This window comes from Myotis daubentonii, chromosome 6 (assembly GCF_963259705.1).
Source record: "Myotis daubentonii chromosome 6, mMyoDau2.1, whole genome shotgun sequence".
Taxonomy (NCBI): domain Eukaryota; kingdom Metazoa; phylum Chordata; class Mammalia; order Chiroptera; family Vespertilionidae; genus Myotis; species Myotis daubentonii.
In genome coordinates, this window is record NC_081845.1 from 40,476,941 (window position 1) to 40,496,759 (window position 19,819).

Here is a 19,819-nt window from a genome sequence, read left to right on the forward strand (position 1 = left end):
GAGAAACACCGATCACCTGCCTCCTGCACACCCGCTACTGGGGATGTGCCCACAACCAAGGTACATGCCCTTGACTGGAATCGAACCTGGGACCCTTTAGTCCACAGGCCGACACTCTATCCACTGAGCCAAACCGGTCAGGGTGTAAGTAGATGTTCTTGAACTCTGTTGTGAACATGATGAGTCAGCTACAGAGAGCTTATTCATAAGCAGAAGGATGCTAAAAAATATTAAAATGTTTCATTTGGGGCATTAGAGGGCTGGGTGTGGAGAGTGATGGTTAAGAGTTGTGAAAAGGAAGGTCTGGTTTTTAGTTATCAGCTCTACTAGTAGCTTCTTGGGGCAAATCACCCAGTTCTTTTAGCTTCAGTTTCTTTCTCTTATAGGTGTCCTTAGAGGCTTTAGTGAAACACTAATACAGTTTATGTGAAAGTGCTTGAAAGGAAGCAAAGCTGTCTTGATAAAAAGAATTATCAAGAAGTCATTTTGAGATTCCAGAACTAGGGTTGGCAAACAGTGGTCATGGCCAGCCATCTGTTTATGTAAATAAAGATTGGAACTCTGCCACACCATTCATTCATGTATTTTCTGTGCTGCTTTCATGCCACAGTGGCAGTTAAATAGTCATGGCAGAGACCATGTGGCTCACCGCCTAAAATACTTATCTTTGTTGACCCTTTTAGAAATACTTTTCAGCCATAAAAAGCTTGACCAAATCAACAGCTCATATTTATCATTGACCTAAAGCATGATTCAAAATGTCACATACTCAGAACTTGGTATAGCATAATGTATCAGACTTGGTGTAATAGCTGCTTTTAGTGATTATTTTTAAGACATTTAAAAAATTTATTTTTTTATTGATTTCAGAGAGGAAGGGGGGGGGGGAGAGAGAGAGAGAGAGAGAGAGAGAGAGAGAGAGAGAGAGAAACATCAATGATGAGAAAGAATCATGGACTGGCAGACTCATGGGCATGTCAGCCTACAACCTGGGCATGTGCCCTGACCTGGAATCAAACTGTGGCCTCCTGATTCATAGGTTGATGCTTAACCACTGAGCCACACCAGCCAGGCATGGAATAAAATTTTTTCTCTGGCCAGGTGGCTCAGTTGGTTGGAGCATCATCCTATACACTGAAAGGTTTTGGGTTCGATTTCTGGTCAGGGAACATACCTAGGTTTCAGGTCCAATCCCTGGTCCGGTTGTATCCAGGAGGCAACCAATTGATATTTCTCTCTCACATTTCTCTCTCTCTCTCTCTCTCTCTCTCTCTCTCTCTCTCTCTCTCCCTCTCTCCCTCTCCCTCCCTCTCCCTCTCCCTCCCCCTCCCTCTTTCTCCCCCTTCCTCTGTCTCTTAAAAACCCCAATAAAAGCATCCTTGGATGAGGATTAAAAATATATATATTTTTATTCCATTTATATATTTAGCTATTATTTTTTTAGCTATTATGTTCAGTTTTGTTTCTGTTGGTAATGATTGGGCTTACACACTCAAAATATTATGTGAGGTATCCTGTGGATACTGGAGACTTTGATAGTTTATTTTCTACTTTTTAAAAATGAAAATATTAATTTAGGAAATTTTTAGCTGGGTGAAGGTTATAGAAAATGCTACTGTCTACATTAAAGTAAATTGGTAAAAGGTGGGTGTAGAAGTTAATTTGTTCCTTCTGCTTAGAATGCCCTTTCCAACCTTTTTGTCTATGTAACTTCTGCTTATGTTTTAATGCTCATCTCTTTTGCCACCTTCTATGTGAAGCCTTCCCTATTTTTTTAGCCAATAAATATTTATAGAACATCTAACTTGTGCCTGACACTGTTTTAGGAGCTAGTAATCATCCAGCAGTGATTGAACAGACATGGACCCTGTCTTCGTGGAGCTTATAGCTAGTGAAGGCAGAACTTTTCATACTATCGTGGCTCCTTGTCCATTTATACGCACTTTTGCTCTCATATTTCATCACACTCTGGAATAGTTATAGTTTATGTATTCTGCTGGAATACAAATTTCTCCTGGTTAGACTGTATTACACATTTTGGTATCCCCAGCACCTACTCTAGTCTTAGGCATAGAGTAGACAAAATAAACATTGACTGAATGAATGACTCCTTTATTTTATTCCTTTCTCATACTATAAGGAAATCATATTAACAGCTTTTTATAAATAGTTTAATATTAGTGTCAAATAGCAGAAGTGCCTTGTTTTAATTTACCGAAATAGAGTTTGTTTACGAATTTTTCCATCCAAAAGAAAGTCCTATTAATTTGTGAAGTCAAAGATTATTTCACCTTTTGGTTAGTATAATTGCAAACTGGTCAAGATTGAGACATAGCAGATGGTAAATTTATTTATTCAGAACTGCACCTGTAGATTATAACAACTAAATAATGATTTAAACATTTTTTGAATACTTTCAAATGCTAATTTTAATTTTTCAGATCTCTGTGAAAGAAATAAGAAAAGCTTTGAAACCAAGAAAACTCATTTAAGACATACTCTGCCTTCCAGTGTTTTTTATGGGTTTTCCTTTTTGATGTAAAAGTATAACTTCCCTGTGTAACAGAGTTAGTGACTGCAAAAAAAAAAAAAAAAAAAGTACCATTTTTATTATTTATAAGGCAGTTGTATATAATATTTATAATACCAATGTGCAGGTATTAAATGTCAAGTTGTTTTTCTTATAAGCTAGAGATTTGAGGAAATCTTTAAAAAAATGTAATATATGATTTAGTTTTCAGCCTTAATTTTCTGTATATATTAAAAAAGAAATGATGGCATTAAATAAATTTATAGACCTTCAAATAAATGCAAGTTTTGACTGCTGAATCTTGAATATACTAGTATATATGTTGTTTCTAAAGTGAGGTTAATCTCTTTGAGTTAGATTATGTTTTAGACAAATTAATTATTTTTTGGTGTACCATTCTAACTTAATACTGGGTTTTAAGAGGAAATAGTGATTAGCTAACCATAATTTTTATAGAAGGTCATAACATTTTGAAAGTACTTTGGTTTGGTAGGTGAAGTAAAAGATAAGCAGTGGTTCCAGCTCTTTGGAGGCTTGTATGATAGAGGCAGTTGGGTTGTAATTAGATTGCTTTGCTTTCACTAGTTGCATATCTATACACTCTGAGTGTCCAGATTATTATGACCACCTGACATTTATAGGCAAATTAGCTGTAATTTCACGCTGAAGTTGCTAGAGGGCCAGACCATTATAAATAGGGAAGCAGGTTGTTTACCATGACAGTACAAGTGATTTTTTTTCTGAAGATATGGGTAAACAATGCGATTTAACAGCCTTTGAATGTGGGATATATTTGAACGTGAATCAATAGTATGCTATAATTTCATTAAAACTAATTGTGCTTACATTTTTTAAAAAATATATTTTATTGATTTTTTACAGAGAGGAAGGGAGAGGGATAGAGAGTCAGAAACATCGATGAGAGAGAAACATCGATCAGCTGCCTCCTGCACACCTCCTACTGGCGATGTGCCCGCAACCACGGTACATGCCCTTGACCGGAATCGAACCTGGGGTCTTTCAGTCCTTAGGCCGATGCTCTATCCACTGAGCCAAACCAGTCAGGGCTGTGCTTACATTTTTAAAAAATATATTTTTATTGACTTCAGAGAGGGAGAGAGAGAATCATTGATCAGCTGCCTCCTGCATGCCTTGAGCCCAAAACCTGGGCATGTGCCCTGATGGGGAATTGAACTGTGACCTCCTGGTTTATAGGTCAACACGCAACCACTGGGCCACACCAGCTGGGCAGTGCTTACATTTTAGAAGTAACATGTGTCTTCTATATTTTTTCTTTTTCTTCTTCTTTCGCTGAATTTCATCTCCCTTTCTAGATTTCCTTGTGGTACTTGACCTAGTTCTACATATATATATTAATAACACTTCTTCTGTCTCTCTTTTCACTTAAGTTTACTTAGTCTCTGACCCATTCCTTCATTATCTTTGTGGGGTCTGGATGGCCAAATAAATATTTTAGCTCAGAAATCTCTAACTAATGCTGGCCAGTGTATGACCTATTCCCAGGTACCTATTTCATGTACTTTTTAAACAAAGACATGGAAATTACTTCATTGAGAATTTCAGCATTTCAAGCCTCTCCTTTCTCACCCCACCGCTGTGATACTCTGTTTACTCCATCTCTGCGTATGCAGACCCATTCTGATTCAGTGGCTATGAAAATAAGCTCTGGGCGTTAGAGTTCTCTATATTAGTGATGTCTTTTCCTGAACCAGAGACGTAAACACAGTTCTATAATAGTGCTACTTTCTTATTATTCATTGCATGTCACTGCTTTAAGAACTAGAAGATTCAGAAATCCTTTTATGTGAAAACCACATTTAAGTATTAAACTATGCCAGTATTTTAATTAGCTGAATTCAGAGAGCTGCAAGGTTTTAACACAAACACTAAAAAAGAAGCAGCCCTTAAAAAAAAAGAGTACAAAATAAACAAATTTGTTCATCTAAGATGCAGTGTGTTGAGTCAAGTTCTGATTATTATGTTCAAAGTGGCTTTCTACTTATGCATTACTTCCCCCAGAGTCCATTTAGGATTCAGACTATTCTTGATTCCCTGGCTTTTTTTTTTTTTTTTTTTAACATGTAGCTTATTTCTATCATTAACAATAGATGGATATCAATAAAATATCTCATTTTTAAAATTGGAGTTAATTTCCATAAAAGATTTAACCAGCAAAATTTTACTTTATTTTAAATTATCATAAGCCACACTCAAAATTAAACTTCAAGATTTTTTGGGCTGTTTTTCTTTAACTAGCTTCTTGTTTTTGATAATATACTTCTTACATTTTCTCATAGGCTTGTTAAGGGGAAAGACTTTACCTTTAGAAGTATCTTCCCCCCACCCTAATATTTTTATTTATCAAATTATGATATTACACTCAAAGAATGTTATTTCACACCAAAGAATACTGTGTGAGATTCAGACATTTAAGTTGTAAATGAATAAGTTGAGAAATACGGGTAGAATAATTTTAAATTTTATCAGCTCTATTCCTGCTAGAATTCTTGGAATCCTGATTAATTTTTTGTGCTTTATAAGATACATTTTGTATGCCACTTATCACTAGAAGCTATTGAATAGGTTTAAAATACTATTTAGCCCAAAATAAACTCATTTATGGGAAATAATAAAGTATATTTCTATTTTTTGAGGTATGTGTAGAATGTTAAGAATCAGCTTTGTTTTGTCAGTGAATGAGTTAAGACAAATTAATTTTGCAGTAATGCCACCTGAATAATCCTAATGGCTAAAACTTGAACTATGATTTTTCAGTTTCACTCATCATTGTCCTTGTCTTTTAAGAGGTAGTTCCTAATTGAGTAATATTTTCACTTGATTATCACAGTGCATTTCCCCTGATTCTCATTGAAAAAATATGACTTAGTGAATATGTTGAAGCAAATATTTATTTCTGCAGCAGTGACTGCTAACTGTTTAGTTTTGTCATCTGTAACTGCCAAAGGAGATGAAATTAAACTACTGTGATAGCTGAAATAGATTATTTTTCCCCCCACTCAAAGTTTATTATTATATGAATGCGTTTGGGGGTGACATATAAAAATGAGACCCCAAATGCATTGGGCAATTGAGGTTTATATGTCTTCATGGTCAAAGGAGAATCGGGGCAGGAGCCTGAGATTTCAAAGGAATAGGCAATTCACAGGGAGCTGACGAGGAGCAGAACACATGTGGCAGGCAAATTCTTGCTAGGATACCCAGAAACAATGGACATGGGAGCATCTAGCTACTTGGCCACTGCCTGGAGCCTGCCTATCTAATGGTACAAGGTGAATATGCTAAGTTTCCATTCCTGGAGCAGGCCTTTTCATCTGAATCTCTTGGGGTAGGAAAGGGTTAAAGGTTCTTTTTGAGTCTTTTGTTTCTCAATGAGCTTAAATTAGTATTGCAAAAGGCAAAGTTTTGGGGTGGCAAAACTTTGGTCCCCTTCACTATTACCTGACACTACCATGAATTTTGAAGTATAGAACTCTGGAATTTTTGATAACATCAACATTCCATTCATTAATGGTTTCCCAGATTCTTCTTAATCATAGGTCATTGAATTGACTCAACTTGGAGTTTTACCAAGCAAGTAGTGTTTTTACTTATAGAAATGCTACTGAAAGTTTTCTGTGATAATGGTAGCATCCCTGAGAGCCTGCTGGTTTGATGATCACAGGCAAATCATTCACCTGCTTTGAACTGAAGTTTCTCCTATGTAAAATGCTGTGAACATCAATTGGGTTTTTAAAATATCTAAATTCTGTTCAGGTACATTATTAATAAAAATGATCTCTGAGGTCCTATTACAATCAGAACCCACAACTTTTTACTCTAGCACATTTTAGTCTTGTTTTGTTTAGTATCACTTCTTTACTAGCCTAACATTTTTTTATTTTTTTAAGAGAGAGTGGAGGAGGTGGGGAGAGTGAGAGAGAGAGAACCGTAGATACATAAATGTGCAAGAGACACATTAATTGGTTTATTCCTCATTGTGCCCACCTGGGTCTGGGATCAAGCCTGCAACCCAGGTATGTGCCCTTGATGGGGAATCAAACCCACGACCCTTCGGTGCTGATGCCAGTGCCCTAACCACTGGGTACCAGCCTAACCTTTAACATGTTTTTTAGCATCTGTCATTTAGTCATTTACCTTTGAAAAGATGGGGACAGAGTGGGGAGGACTTGACCCATCAAGCACTACTAATTTCAAGATAAAGGACCAACCAGACCCATTAAAACTTGGTCCATAATTGTAGGTATGTCAGTTTGGCTTCCTCAACTACATATTAAGTGAAGGAAAAATCCTATTGTATGTGTTGTATTTTGTTTGCTTTTAATTCTCTATAGAGCTCTCAGTACTCAATTAGTACATAATTGAAACAAATAATTCAACTCTTTGTGTTTTGCTATTTTACTTTGCTCCCAAAGTAAAATCTTGTTTGAGCACACCTTTCCTTCCATCAACTGTTTTACTCTTTTTTTTTTTCTTCATTGCCTAGAATTAAACTAGATATTCATAATATGAACTGTTTGCAAATTGGGGACTTTTTTTTATAGAGAGGAAGGGAGAGGGATAGAGAGTTAGAAACATCAATCAGCTGCCTCCTGCACACCCGCTACTGGTGCATGCCTTTGACCAGAATCGAACCTGGGACCCGTCAGTCTGCAAGCCAACGCTCTATCCACTGAGCCAAACTGGTTAGGGCAAATTGGGGACTTTTTAAAGAGAGATGTTTTTCATGTAACCGTCACAGACAGATTACATGAAATTGAAATAGAACAGAATTTACCTGAAATTATATTACATTTACTAAATCCCTGTGGTGTCCCAGGCCTGCGTACTTTTATATGCATTATCTTAAGATTCCTGAGAATAATTAGATAAACATTGTCAACTTTGAAAATGAGGAAATGAGCTCACAGAGCTAGTAAGAGATGGGATCAGGATTTGAACCTAGATTCTAAAGTGAGAGTATTTTTCATTGCATCTGCAGGTGGTTAATCTGGCTACATATTAGAATCATCTTGGAGCTTCCGAAGAGTACATTTGCCAGGGAATCTGAAATAATTGGTCTAGAGTGGGAGCCTGACATTAGTGTTTGTTAAAGCTCCTCAGGTGGTCCAAGTGCTCACCTAATGCTGAGAAATGCTGCATTATTTACTGCATCTCCAGTGAATAATAATTAATAGGACTTTTTCATTTACATTTTCTCATCAGAAGCATGAGGGATTTGTATTAGAAATGACAATATCCTGCATAAGAAACCACAAAGTGACAGTGAGTATAATGGAATATCTATTTCTTGTCTGTCTTTCAAAAATTAAAGTAGATTTTTATTTTTGTCTTAGGACTTTGGAGTGCTCTCTGAGTGAGTGAGAATGAGTTTGATTCCTTAAATTCGTTTCTGGCCCTCTGAATCTAAGAAAGTGATAAGCTGTAATTTAGCCTAAGAGGGAAAATATTTTCTCAATTTATAGTAGTTTTGAAAGGTAATAAATCAGATTATTGGTTATAAATCTATAGGTGATTTATACAGGAATACATTTAGTTAATTAGTCTTGGGCTGCCACTGTACTATATAGCTCTGTAAATCTCTTTGGCAAACAAGATACTTTTTAACGATTGTCTTTTAGAGTAAGTGAAGACTGCAGTGTAATTGAAGATGATTCCCCCTTTTTTATTTTAACATGAGCATGTAGAATAAGTTGGGGGTTTTTTGGCATTGTGAATTTTTGAATTTTGAATTTTTTATGTTGTTACTGGCCAGATTTCAAAATAAATTGGAAATAAACTTTACTTAATTAGCTGGAATACTGTAATTGAATTCTGTCTACTTAAAAATAAAGTCAATTACTGGATTGACTTCGAATACATTAAAGCTGTTGTAACTTGCAGTAATGGTTTATTGGTTTGTGATATTGAAATTAAAATTTACAGCCTGCTTTTTTCAATACTTGATGAGATTAGTTTTCTTTAAGTTTCCAGCAATATTTCTAAACCATTTATAAAGTAACTAGTTTTCACTAGCTCCATTTGTAGACTGATGCTTTTTATAACAATTGTGAGCCTCTTTTTTTTCAGTCTGTTGTTCCTAATATTTTAAGATGTATTAGAAGAGAGAGGGCTTGAGAAGGAGTGGTCATTAGGTCTTAGGTGGAATTCAGACTAGCCTGCCAAAACTGGAGGACTCCCCAGATGTTGACTTAGATGTTGCGATTAATGCAGTTGAAATGATGGAAGGTAAAAGACGAGTAAATTGTTCCCACAGAGTGAGAAAATAGGGCCTTGTATGGTAGTTGAAAGGATTGGAGGAAGCAAAATGAGACCTGAAGGGAATTTGGTGTTGTAAAGTGTTGCAACTGGATTGTGTTCTTATTCTCCCCACTATGGTTGGCAAAGGCCATTTCAATTGCATTACTTCAGGGGGCAGCATTCACAGAGAATTTGATATGAATGGTGCAAACTCCCTGGCCCTGAGCCAGACTGGACACTCCAGCAATCTTGTGATGATGGGGTTTGGCATAACCACTTTCCCATATTGGCTTTCACCTTTCACTTACCTTGTTGCTGACTCTAGAAACTCAGCATCTTCGGCAGCCTGAGAGACAAAACACATGTAGTATTACTTTGTGCCAAGTACTATTGTAAGTATTTTGCATATATTAACTCATTTATTCCTTCCAGTGACTTTATGAATATATACTATTAATATCTTCATTTTATAAATGAGGAAATTGACACACAAAGTTTAAAAGTATCTTGCTGAAACTCACCCAGATACTAATAAATGGCAAATTTAGGAAGCAAAGGCAGGCAGTGTGGCTCTAGGATGTCTGCTTTTTCCACTGCTTTTAACATTTGGGATTCCTTCTTTTTGTTTTTCCCCACTTGCCTAAAGCAGTCATTCATTTAGTTATTTAGTTATTTAACAAAAGTTCATTGAGCATGTACTTTGTGCCAGGAACTTTTTAGGACTGAAGAGAAATGCCTGGCCCTCATGGAACTTAAATTTTAGTTTGGGGAGAGTGATAGTTAATAAACAATAGAATAATTTCAAGTAACGATAAGTGTTTGGTAGTAAATAGAATAATGACTTTGCTGCAGTTATGAGGGAAATCTCTGAGGATGTGAGTGACACTTTCGAGACTTGAATGGTGAGAAAGAAGCAGCTATGTGAAGATTAGAAAACTGTGATAGGGGAATGAGCTTGGTGTTTTCTAGGGACAGAAAAGAAAAATAGGGTAACTTGGAGCCTAGTAAGTAAGCAGATTGGTAGTTAGATCTGAGATACATGCAGGAAACACTGCATCCCAAGGGGGTCAGAGATGGCTGAAAAGAACCTGCTTCTTGGGGCAGAAATATTTAATTGCTGACACTAGTGGCCCGGTTCATGAATTTGTGCACATTAAAAGGAAAATTGATTAGAAGAAATATTTTAATATTGCTATCCGCCCTTTCTCCGTAATAGAAGTGTCAACCAAATTCATAATCAACATTGACAATGGAAACACATGTGTGCGATTGGCACCAGCGAGAGCTTTATATGTTTTGCACATGCGCGAGTCAACTTAGCCTTTTATAGATATACTAGAGGCCTGGTGCACAAAAATTTGTGCACTCAGGAGGGTCCCTCAGCCTGGCATGTGCCCTCTGGCAGTCTGGGACCCCTCAGGGGATGACCACCTGCTGGCTTAGGGCCCCTCCCCAGGGGATTGGGCCTAAGCTGGCAGTCAGACATCCCTCTGGCAGCCCAGGAGCTTTTGGGGGATGTCCACTTGTCAGTGGGGAGCAGGCCTAGCTGCAGTCAGACATCCTTAGCACTGCTGAGGAGGCAGGAGAGGCTCCCACAACCACCGCTGTACTGGCAGCCACCAGCCTGGCTTGTGGCTGAGCAGAGCTCCCCCTGTGGGAGCACACTGACCACCACGGAGCAGCTCCTGCATTGAGCGTCTGCCCCATGGTGGTCAGTGCGTGTCATAGTGACCAGTGATTCCCAGTAGCTCTGTTGTTAGGGTCAATTTGCATATTACCTTTTTATTATATAGGCTAGAGGCCTGGTGCACGGGTGGGGGCCGGCTGGTTTTCCCTGAAGAGTGTCCTGGATCAGATGGGGGTCCTACTGAGGTGCCTGGCCAGCCTGGGTGAGGGGCTGAGGGCCGTTTTCAGGCTGGCCACACCCCCTTCAGGGAGGGGGGTCCTGCTGGAGTGCCTGGCCAGCCTGGGTGAGGGGATGATGGCTGTTTGCAGCTGGTCACACCCCCTTCAGGGTGGGGGTCCCCACTGGGGTGCCTGGCCAGTCTGGGTGAGGGGCTGAGGGCCGTTTTCAGGCTGGCAGGTGACTGAAGCTCCCAACCTGTCCTTTTTTCCTTTTTTTTTTTTTTATTCTGGGCCAGCTTTAGCTCTGAGGCTCGGCTCCAGCTATGAGACCTCCGATGCTGAAAGCAGGTTTCTGGCCTTTGTTTACCTTCTGTATTTGAAACAGTGTTCCGGTCCTGCTGGCTGAAGCCTGGCTGACTAAAGCAGGTTTCTGGGGGGTTGTTTAGCTTCTATATTTGTTACAATGTTTCTTAGAGAGCAGCTGAGAGGCCAGCAAGGCAGGCGGGGAACCTGGCTTCCTCCGTCACTGAAGCAAGCAAGCCTCCCTGTTTGAGTCAGCTGCCTAGCTGCCGGCCGCCATCTTGGTTGGCAGTTAATTTGCATATCTCAGTGATTAGCCAATGGGAAGGGTAGCAGCCTTATGGCTAATTACCATGTTTCTCTTTTATTAGATAGGATAGACTAGAGGCCCAATGCATGAAATTCATGCAAGAGTAGGCCTTCCTTCCCCTGACTGCCGGCACTGGCTTCCCTCTGTCATCCGGGACCCGGGCTTGCTTCCCTCCGGCTGCTGGCAGGCACCCAGGACCCATGCATCCAGGACCTAGGCTGGCCACCCGCAGGCACCCGGGACCTGGGCTGTCTTCCCTTCGGCCACCCGCAGGCACCCGGGACCCAGGCTTCCCTTGCAAGCTCCAGCTTCATCGGGAAGGACATCCGGTCTAATTAGCATATTACACTTTTATTATTATAGATGGTTGCTTGATGGCAGAGTTTGGGCGGGGACCAACCTGCCCCAGTTGCAGGCATTAAGGAGGTACTGTAGATTATCTTTTAAAATAATGATTCTAATATGAAATTTGAAATAACCATATTATTAAAGTACATCATAAAGCATTATTCCTTATGGCTCATTAGAAAAGTGTTTGGAAATTTATTCATTAATGATCTGATTCAGTTTATTTAAAAGCACATTCTGGATGCTGTGTAGGGATATAAGTGGAGTGGCTGAGATCAATTAGTAGGCTGTACAATGCTTTAGTTGAGAGATGATAGTGGTTTGGATGAAAGTTATAACAGTGAATACAGAGAGAATTGCACTATACAATATATATACTGATTACTGCCTTTGACTCCAATTTCCTAGACTACAGCACAGGAGTAAATTAACATCATATTCAGAGACAATGATAGTCCAGGTCAGGATTTTCCTGGGATGCAGATTTTATTGCTCTCTTGATTCACTCAAACAACCAATTCCCTAGGGTACAACTCTACTGCAAGATGAGTGTTTATATACAGTATTTAAGGATTAGCCTTCTCCAGGATTGGCACTCCTCTGAGCCTTAATGTAGAGGCCAGTCCGCTAGCCCTGCCTCCTCTTGTCTTCATGATGAATTTTCATGGGGCCTTAAAGTCTTTCAAGACTTCTTTGCTTTAGTTAGGGCCTCCCCAAAGATATTTCTCAGTAACTTTAAACCTCAAGCAGATGGTCTCATAGAAATGTATGGTGTACTTCTGTTGAGCAGCATCTAAGCACCAGTGGGTATGCTGCTGCCTGCCATGATTCAGCCTAAGTGTCCTGGTAACATAAGATTCTCTGAATTTATTAGACTCAGAAGACAAATGAGTTTGAAGATACAGGTCACTTTTTTAACACATCTGCGTTAGGTACCCTACCAGTAATTGCTGTTTCTTTTTTCTTTTAATGAATTTTTATTGATTTCAGAGAGGAAGGGAGAGGGAGAGAGAGGTAGAAACATCAGAAATGAGAGAGAATCATTGATTGGTAGCTCCTGCATGCCTCCTACTTTGGATGAAGCCCGCAACCTGGGCATGTGCCTACCGGGGAATTGAACCTTGTACCTCCTGGTACTTATGTCAACGGTTAACCACTGGGCCACTGCGGCTGGGCCCAGTAATTGCTATTTCTTTTTCCCCTTCCTATTTTGCTTTTTAAAAATATTTAACATATTACATATGAATAAATTAATTCAAATAAGTCTATAATTAGATATGATGTCTGTTACGTATTTTTAAAGTTTCAGGTCAAAAATACTAAATACCATACATACACTACCACTTGTAGTAATTTGAATAGTAATGTTGGTAAATCAAATTTTGTGAAGAGCAGGGTCCCTTCATTGTGATGTTTAACCATTTGCTTTTCTCTTCAAAGAAAAGCTTAACATTTGTGTCTTATGGGCTGTCATGATCTGATACTTTTTTTGGGGGGGTGCAATAAATCTGTTTTTGACATGACAGGCATTAAAGAGCAGGAAGTGGAAAGTGTGTGCATGTGGAGGCCATTTTACCCCTTTTTTATAGTTTGAGGGTTTCAGCCAGTGACAACTACATTACTGAATGAGGCTGAGTAGCAGGCCCATAGATGTCCTCCATGTCTCCTGTGGGGGCTTGTAGATACATACATTATTTGTGGTGTGAGAATGTTAAAAACCCACCTTCAGTTCTTAACTCTCATAAAACTCAAATGAAAATATAGATACATTCTTTACAATTGCCACTTTTTTTAAGTATACTGGACTTTTTTATTTTTCTTTATTGATTAAGGTATTATATATGTGTCCTCATCCCCCCCATTGCCTCCACGCCCCCGCTCGTGCCCTCACCCCCCTAGTGTCTGTGTCCATTGGTTATGCTTATATGCAAGTCATTTGGTTCAGCGGTCGCCTACCTTTCAGACCTCATGGACCACCAGTGGTCCATGGAACACAGGTTGGCGACCGCTGCTTTGGTTGATCTCTCCCCCTTCCCCTGCCCTTCCCTCTGATGTTTGACAGTCTGATCGATGCTTCTCTGTCTCTGGATATGTTTTTGTTCATCAATTATAAAATTGCCACTTTTATTCTTCAGTTTTTTCAAAAGATATGACTATATATGATACCCTAGGATTAAGGGAAGACGGTCACTCGTACAAGGAGCCCCTTTCCAAGGCTGGGTTTAGAACTTGTTGGAAAAGGTAGAGATCACCCCCTGGATTAGTGGAAAATTGGTTATTTTTCCCAGATTAGAGCTGGTCTGCATTCACTGGACAATCCGTACAATGTGGAGTGCAGGCCACCAGTAACAAGTGTCCTGTGCATGCAGAGGGAGTGGTAGCTCTGTGGGAAACCTTAGAGGAGTCACCCCGATGGGCCTCCACAGGAAATCAGGGCACTGATAAGGCAAGGGGCCTTCATGTGCCTATAGTCAGGAGCCCTTTTTCTTACAGTGTCCTTTCAGCACCTTATAATGGGAAAGCTTGATGTGCTCATCACAGTAGAGACGCTTAAAGAAATGGTGTCCCTCGTGGCACTGCATGTGTTGAAGGGTGAATTTAGAGTTGTCATTAAATTGATAATGGACACAATATTGTTGCTCTTCCAGATTTTTTTTTTGCTATATAAGTACATAAAAACTTGTTTGCTAATAACCTTTCTGTACTTTTTATTGTGTGTTTGTATTTTATTTCCTTCCTTTGACCTTATTGACATTTTGAGTCAGATAATTCTTGTTTGTAGGGTGCTGTCCTGCACATTGTGTGTTGTGTAGCAGCATCCCTGGACTATAGTTGTGACAACCAAAAGTGTCTCCAGATCTACCAGGAAGCAAAATCTTCTCTGGTTAAGAATGACTGCTTTAACCCATGTTTGGTGGGGGTTTTTCCTGTTAAAAATAGTATAAATCTTCATTTTACTATAATGTTTTTCTTGTGGTTTTTAACAGGTTCTATTTTAATATAAGAGGGTATCTTAAATAATTATAAAATTTTATTTTCAGGAGAGGCATTAGAAGCTATTTAATCTAATTCCTTGATTTATCTATAAGTGAATTATGGTAGACTTTTCAGTTGATTTCTTTCTGATCACGTAGCTGCTTAGTTGCAAACCTAGGATTAGAACCCAAAATTTTCAGTGGGAAGTTCTGTACATAGTATTCTATTATTTGCTCTTTGTCTCAAAAGCATATATTATGCATGCATTATTGTAGATAGGTGCTAGAGATCATAAATGATGAGCAGTGAGTAAAATCTCAGGTGTGCAAGAAGAATCATTTTATTTAGCTATTACATTTTTGCTTACTACTTAATGGAAAAATACTTTTAAAAAATACATTTTTAATTTATTTCAGAGAGGAAGGGAGAGAAGAGAAACAAATAACAATGATGAGAGAGAATAATTGATTGGCTGCCTCCTGCATGCTCCTACTGGGGATCAAGCCAGCAACCTGGGCGTGTATCCTGACTGGGAATCGAACCGTGACCTGACCTCCTTGTTCATAGGTTGATGCTCAACCACTGAGCCACACTGGCCAGACAAAAAAGTAATTTTTTAAAAAGCATTAAAAGAAGAATTGATTCATTAAATGAAAGGACTGTGGTCAAAGGAGCTCCTCTTAACATTATGATACAGTTTTGTGGTTGCAGGTTTTGAAATGGTTGTGGACTTTGAATCAGAAAACCAAGCGTCTGGTCTTGGTTCTGCATTAAATTCATAGCAATCTGAACAAATAGTTGTTATTTGTAAAATTGCAAAGAACTAACTGGATTCTAAATTCCATGTGCTGTCAGTCTTAGTGTAGTATCACTCTAGAGAAGGCCTAGACTGCCGTGGTTGGCAAACTGCGGCTCGCGAGCCACAAGTGGCTCTTTGGCCCCTTGAGTGTGGCTCTTCCTAAGCCTTAGGAGTACCCTAATTAAGTTAATAACAATGTACCTACCTATAAGTTTAAGTTTAAAAAATTTGGCTCTCAAAAGAAATTTCAATCGTCGTACTGTTGATATTTGGCTCTGTTGACTAATGAGTTTGCCGACCACTGGCCTATAGAGCCTGACATAGTCTTTTGGACCAGGGACATCAGAAGAAACAACTAAACTTTATTTTTTAAAACAATGTTGATGGCATAAGCAAGATGAATAGATTGCCAGTAGATTGGATTGAGACGAATCTAGTAGTGGAGAATATGCTTTAATACCTAACTGATCTGAAATTCTGGAGCTATATGCTTTACAGGATTTGATTCTGAGAGAAAAATCATTTAAGCTAAAATTCTCAGTGAGTTAAATAACAATGTACAGAATGCAGGAGCGGGGGGTGGGGGTGGGGGGAGGGGTGTAATTTACTTATCCTTTATCAGATAAGGGACTTGTATCCAGAATACATAAAGAACTCTCATATATAAAAAGGGGACAAAGGATTTGATGGACACTGCTCCAAAGAAGATATATAAATGGCTAGTAAACAAATGAAAAGATGCTCAGCATAATTAGTCACAAGGGAAGTGGAAATCAAAACTATAAGGAAATATCACTTTGCACCCACTAGGATGACTATAATAGAAAAGATGGGCAATAACAAGTATTGGCATGGATGTAGATAAATTGGAACCCTTATACGTTTCTGACAAGAATGTAAATTGGTGCTGCCTCTTTGGAAAACAGTTTGGCAATTCCTCAAGGCATAGGTACCATATGGCAGGTATATACACAAGAAAATTGAAAAAATTCGCATCCACACAAGAACTTGTACATGAATGTTCATAGTAGCCAAAAAGTGAAAACAGCTCAAATGTCCAATGAACTGATGAGTGGGTAAACAAAGTGTGATATCTCCATACAATGAAATATTATTTGGCCATAAAAACGAATGAAGTTCTGATAGATGCTATAGCATAAATGAACCTTAAACATGGGGGGGGGGGGCGCGGGGGTTGGGCAGAGAACAGATGCAAAAGACTGCATCTTATATGATTTCATTTATGTAAAATTTCTGGAGTAGAATAGAGATTAGTGATTTCCAGAGCAAGGAGGATGGGGAAAGGGAATAACTATTAATGGGTATGTATTTCTTTTTGGGATGATGAAAATTTTCAGAAATTAGATATTGCCAATGGTTGCTTCACACTGAATATACTAAAAAACACTCAGTCGTACACTTTAAAAGGATGAATTTTATGGTATTTGAATTATATCCCAGTAAAGTGGGTTTTTTAAAAAAATTAAACCTGAAAAAAATTTTAAGGTGTTAAGTAGTTCACATTTGTTTCAAAGCATTTCCTATACTTTTATATTTTTTGCTGTTTAATGTTAACTATGTTTGGTATTTTGACTTCATTTCTTAAAGCAAGTTCTGGCTAAAATTCAGATCACTTGAAGCGGTTGTCTTTATAGTTTAGATAGTAGGAGTAGAACAAAGGAAATCAAGATATTCATCCCAGTCTGATGGGGTATCCCAGTCATAATCTGTTTAGGGTTTTTCTTATGAGACAAATGTCTACCTAGGAAGAGGACGCAATAATGTAGAAAATTAATTTTATATCTTTGTGTTTAGTTATAGAAATATAAACTTAAGGAAAAAAACATATATAAATAATACACTTTCAGAAATTTCTAAGAGGTAGAGGATTAACAACTTTCATCTCTTCATGTGAGGTATTAAATTATAATGTGGTTCACTTTTAATAAATAATTTATCCTTACAGACAGATTTGACCAGTTTTGGGCCATCAATCGGAAACTCATGGAATATCCTGCAGAAGAAAGTGGATTTCGTTACATCCCTTTTAGAATATATCAGGTAGGAAGTTACATTATTAACAATAACAACTTATGAAAGCCTCAGACATCTTACTTCTTGAAGTTCTCTAGTGCATTGATCCCCTCCACCCTGCACTCCTCCCTCCCAGGCCTTCACCACACTGTTGTCTGTGTCCATGAATTACGCATATATGCATATAAATTCTCAATTAATCTCTCTCTACCCACCTCCCTTCCCCTCCCCTTCCCTCTGAGATTCGTCAGTCTGTTCCTTGCTTATATGTCTCTGGATCTATTTTGTTCATCAGTTTATTTTGTTCATTAGATTCCATATATGAGTAGAATCATGTGATACTTGTCTTTCTCTGGCATTTCTCTTAGCATATTACCTTCCAGGTCCCTCCATGCTGTCTCAAAGGGTAAAAGATCCTTCTTTTTTATAGCTGCATAGTATTCCATGGTATAAATGTGTAATAGCTTTTTTATCCACTCATCTGATGGGCATTTGGGCTATTTCTAGATTTTAGCTATTGTAAATTGTGCTGCTATAGGGGTGCATATATTCTTTCTGATTAGTGTTTCTGGCTTCTTAGGATATATTCCTAGAAGTGGGACCACTGGGTCAAATGGGAGTTCCATTTTTAACTTTTTGAGGAAACTCCATACTGGTTTCCACAGTGGCTGCACCAGTCTGCATTCCCACCAGCAGTGTACTAGGATTTTCTTCTCTCCACATCCTCGCCAGCACTTTTCATTTGTTGATTTGTTGATGATAGCCATCCTGACATGTGTGAGGTTATACCTCGCTGTTGTTTTAATTTACATCTCTCTGATGATTAGTGACTTTGAGCATTTTTCCATATGTCTCTTGACCATCTCTCTGTATGTCCACTTTAGAGAAGTGTCTATTTGGGTTCTTTGCCCATTTGTTTGTCTTCCTTTTGTTAAGTTGTATGAGTTCCTTGTATATTTTGGAGATTAAACCCATATCAGATGTATCATTGCAAAGAGGTTCTCCCATACAGTGGGTTACCTTTTCATTTTGTTGACGGTTTCTTTTTGCTGTGCAGAAGCTTTTTATTTTGATGCAGTACATTCATTTATTTTCTCCCTTGTTTCCCTTGCCTTTGCAGATGTATTAGCAAGCATATTGCTATGAGAGATGTCTGATATTTTGCTGTCTGTGGTTTCTTCTAGAATTTTTGCGGTTTCAAGATTTACGTTTAAGTCTTTTACCCATGTTGTTTATTCTTGTGTATGGTGTAAGTTGGTGGTCTAGTTTCATTTTTTTTGTATGTATCTATCCAATTTTCCCAGAACCATTTATTGAAGAGACTATCTTTAACTCCATTGTATCCCTTTGCTTCCTTTGTCAAATATTAATTGAGTTAATGACTTGTGTATTTTGACCTATTTTTGCTTCACTTTCCTGATCTGACATTTGTGCCTACATGTCAATCTCACTGAGCTCAAAAATACTGTAAAATATTTCATACAAAAAAGATAAAGCAATTGCCCTTGAGAAAAAAAGTTGTTTCCTAGAAAGAGCACTTAACTAGAAGGTAGGCTTCTAAGGCTCTGTGGGAGGCCAGACCTGATACCTGTGTATCCATAGGAGGTTCCTCAGCCTCGCTAGGCCTCTGTTTCCTCATCCATATAATAAAAGGGGGGCATAGTTATAAAGAAGCTATATGACTGGTTTATATAATTATACCAGTGATGCTCTTATTTTTTAAAACATTTAAACTCCTAGCTTCAAAGCAGATTGATCATTTTTACAACAAATAGTCCTTTTCTTTATGGCACCTTTTGACTCAAGTCCTTATGGTGCCGGATGACTTTTAATCACTTCCAAAAATGAAATTTATACTTTTCAAATGGTTCATCTTTTTATGGATGCAGAGTAATTGTTTTGTTCATGCTGTGTGTCCATGGTATAAAAGGTACCTGGCATGTACTAGTAGGCTTTTGTGAGTATTTGTTAATTTATTAAGTTGTTCATCAATTATTAATAGTTAATTGAGGACTATTCTGTTTTCCATGATCTTCATACTAATGTGCCATGATGCATTCCCAGAGTTTAGCAAAGTATCTTATTTGTGGAATAGTTGAATAAAACATATCACAGATTCTGAAGACATCCTCAAAAGAACTCGAAAACTAATTTGCGATGTATACCTCCCAGCACTTATTTGGACAGTTAGGTTTTGACATGTATATTTAACTACTTGTATACTGTGGTTTCTATATTGTAAATACTTTAACCTCCTATAGGAAAAGTGTGTTATGTTGTTACTTAACATAGGGATTATTATTGTTAGAATAGTGCAGATGTACACAGCAGAGATCTTCCTTCTCACATTTATCATTCATTTCTGGGGAACTTATCAGCTGTGTCATACCTCTTACTG

The 19,819-nt window shown here is 38.2% G+C and overlaps 1 protein-coding gene across 5 annotated transcripts in view; it reads left to right on the plus strand.

Annotated features, from left to right (window-relative positions):
• The window catches only part of ATG5 (autophagy related 5), a 187,276-nt gene that overhangs the window by 50,641 nt on the left and 116,816 nt on the right, over nt 1-19,819 (plus strand). For all 5 annotated transcript variants that reach the window (XM_059700820.1, XM_059700821.1, XM_059700818.1 and 2 more), the window contains one exon: nt 17,354-17,448. In XM_059700820.1, the coding sequence (XP_059556803.1) occupies nt 17,354-17,448 (95 nt within the window). The remainder of the gene's footprint in view (nt 1-17,353; nt 17,449-19,819) is intronic.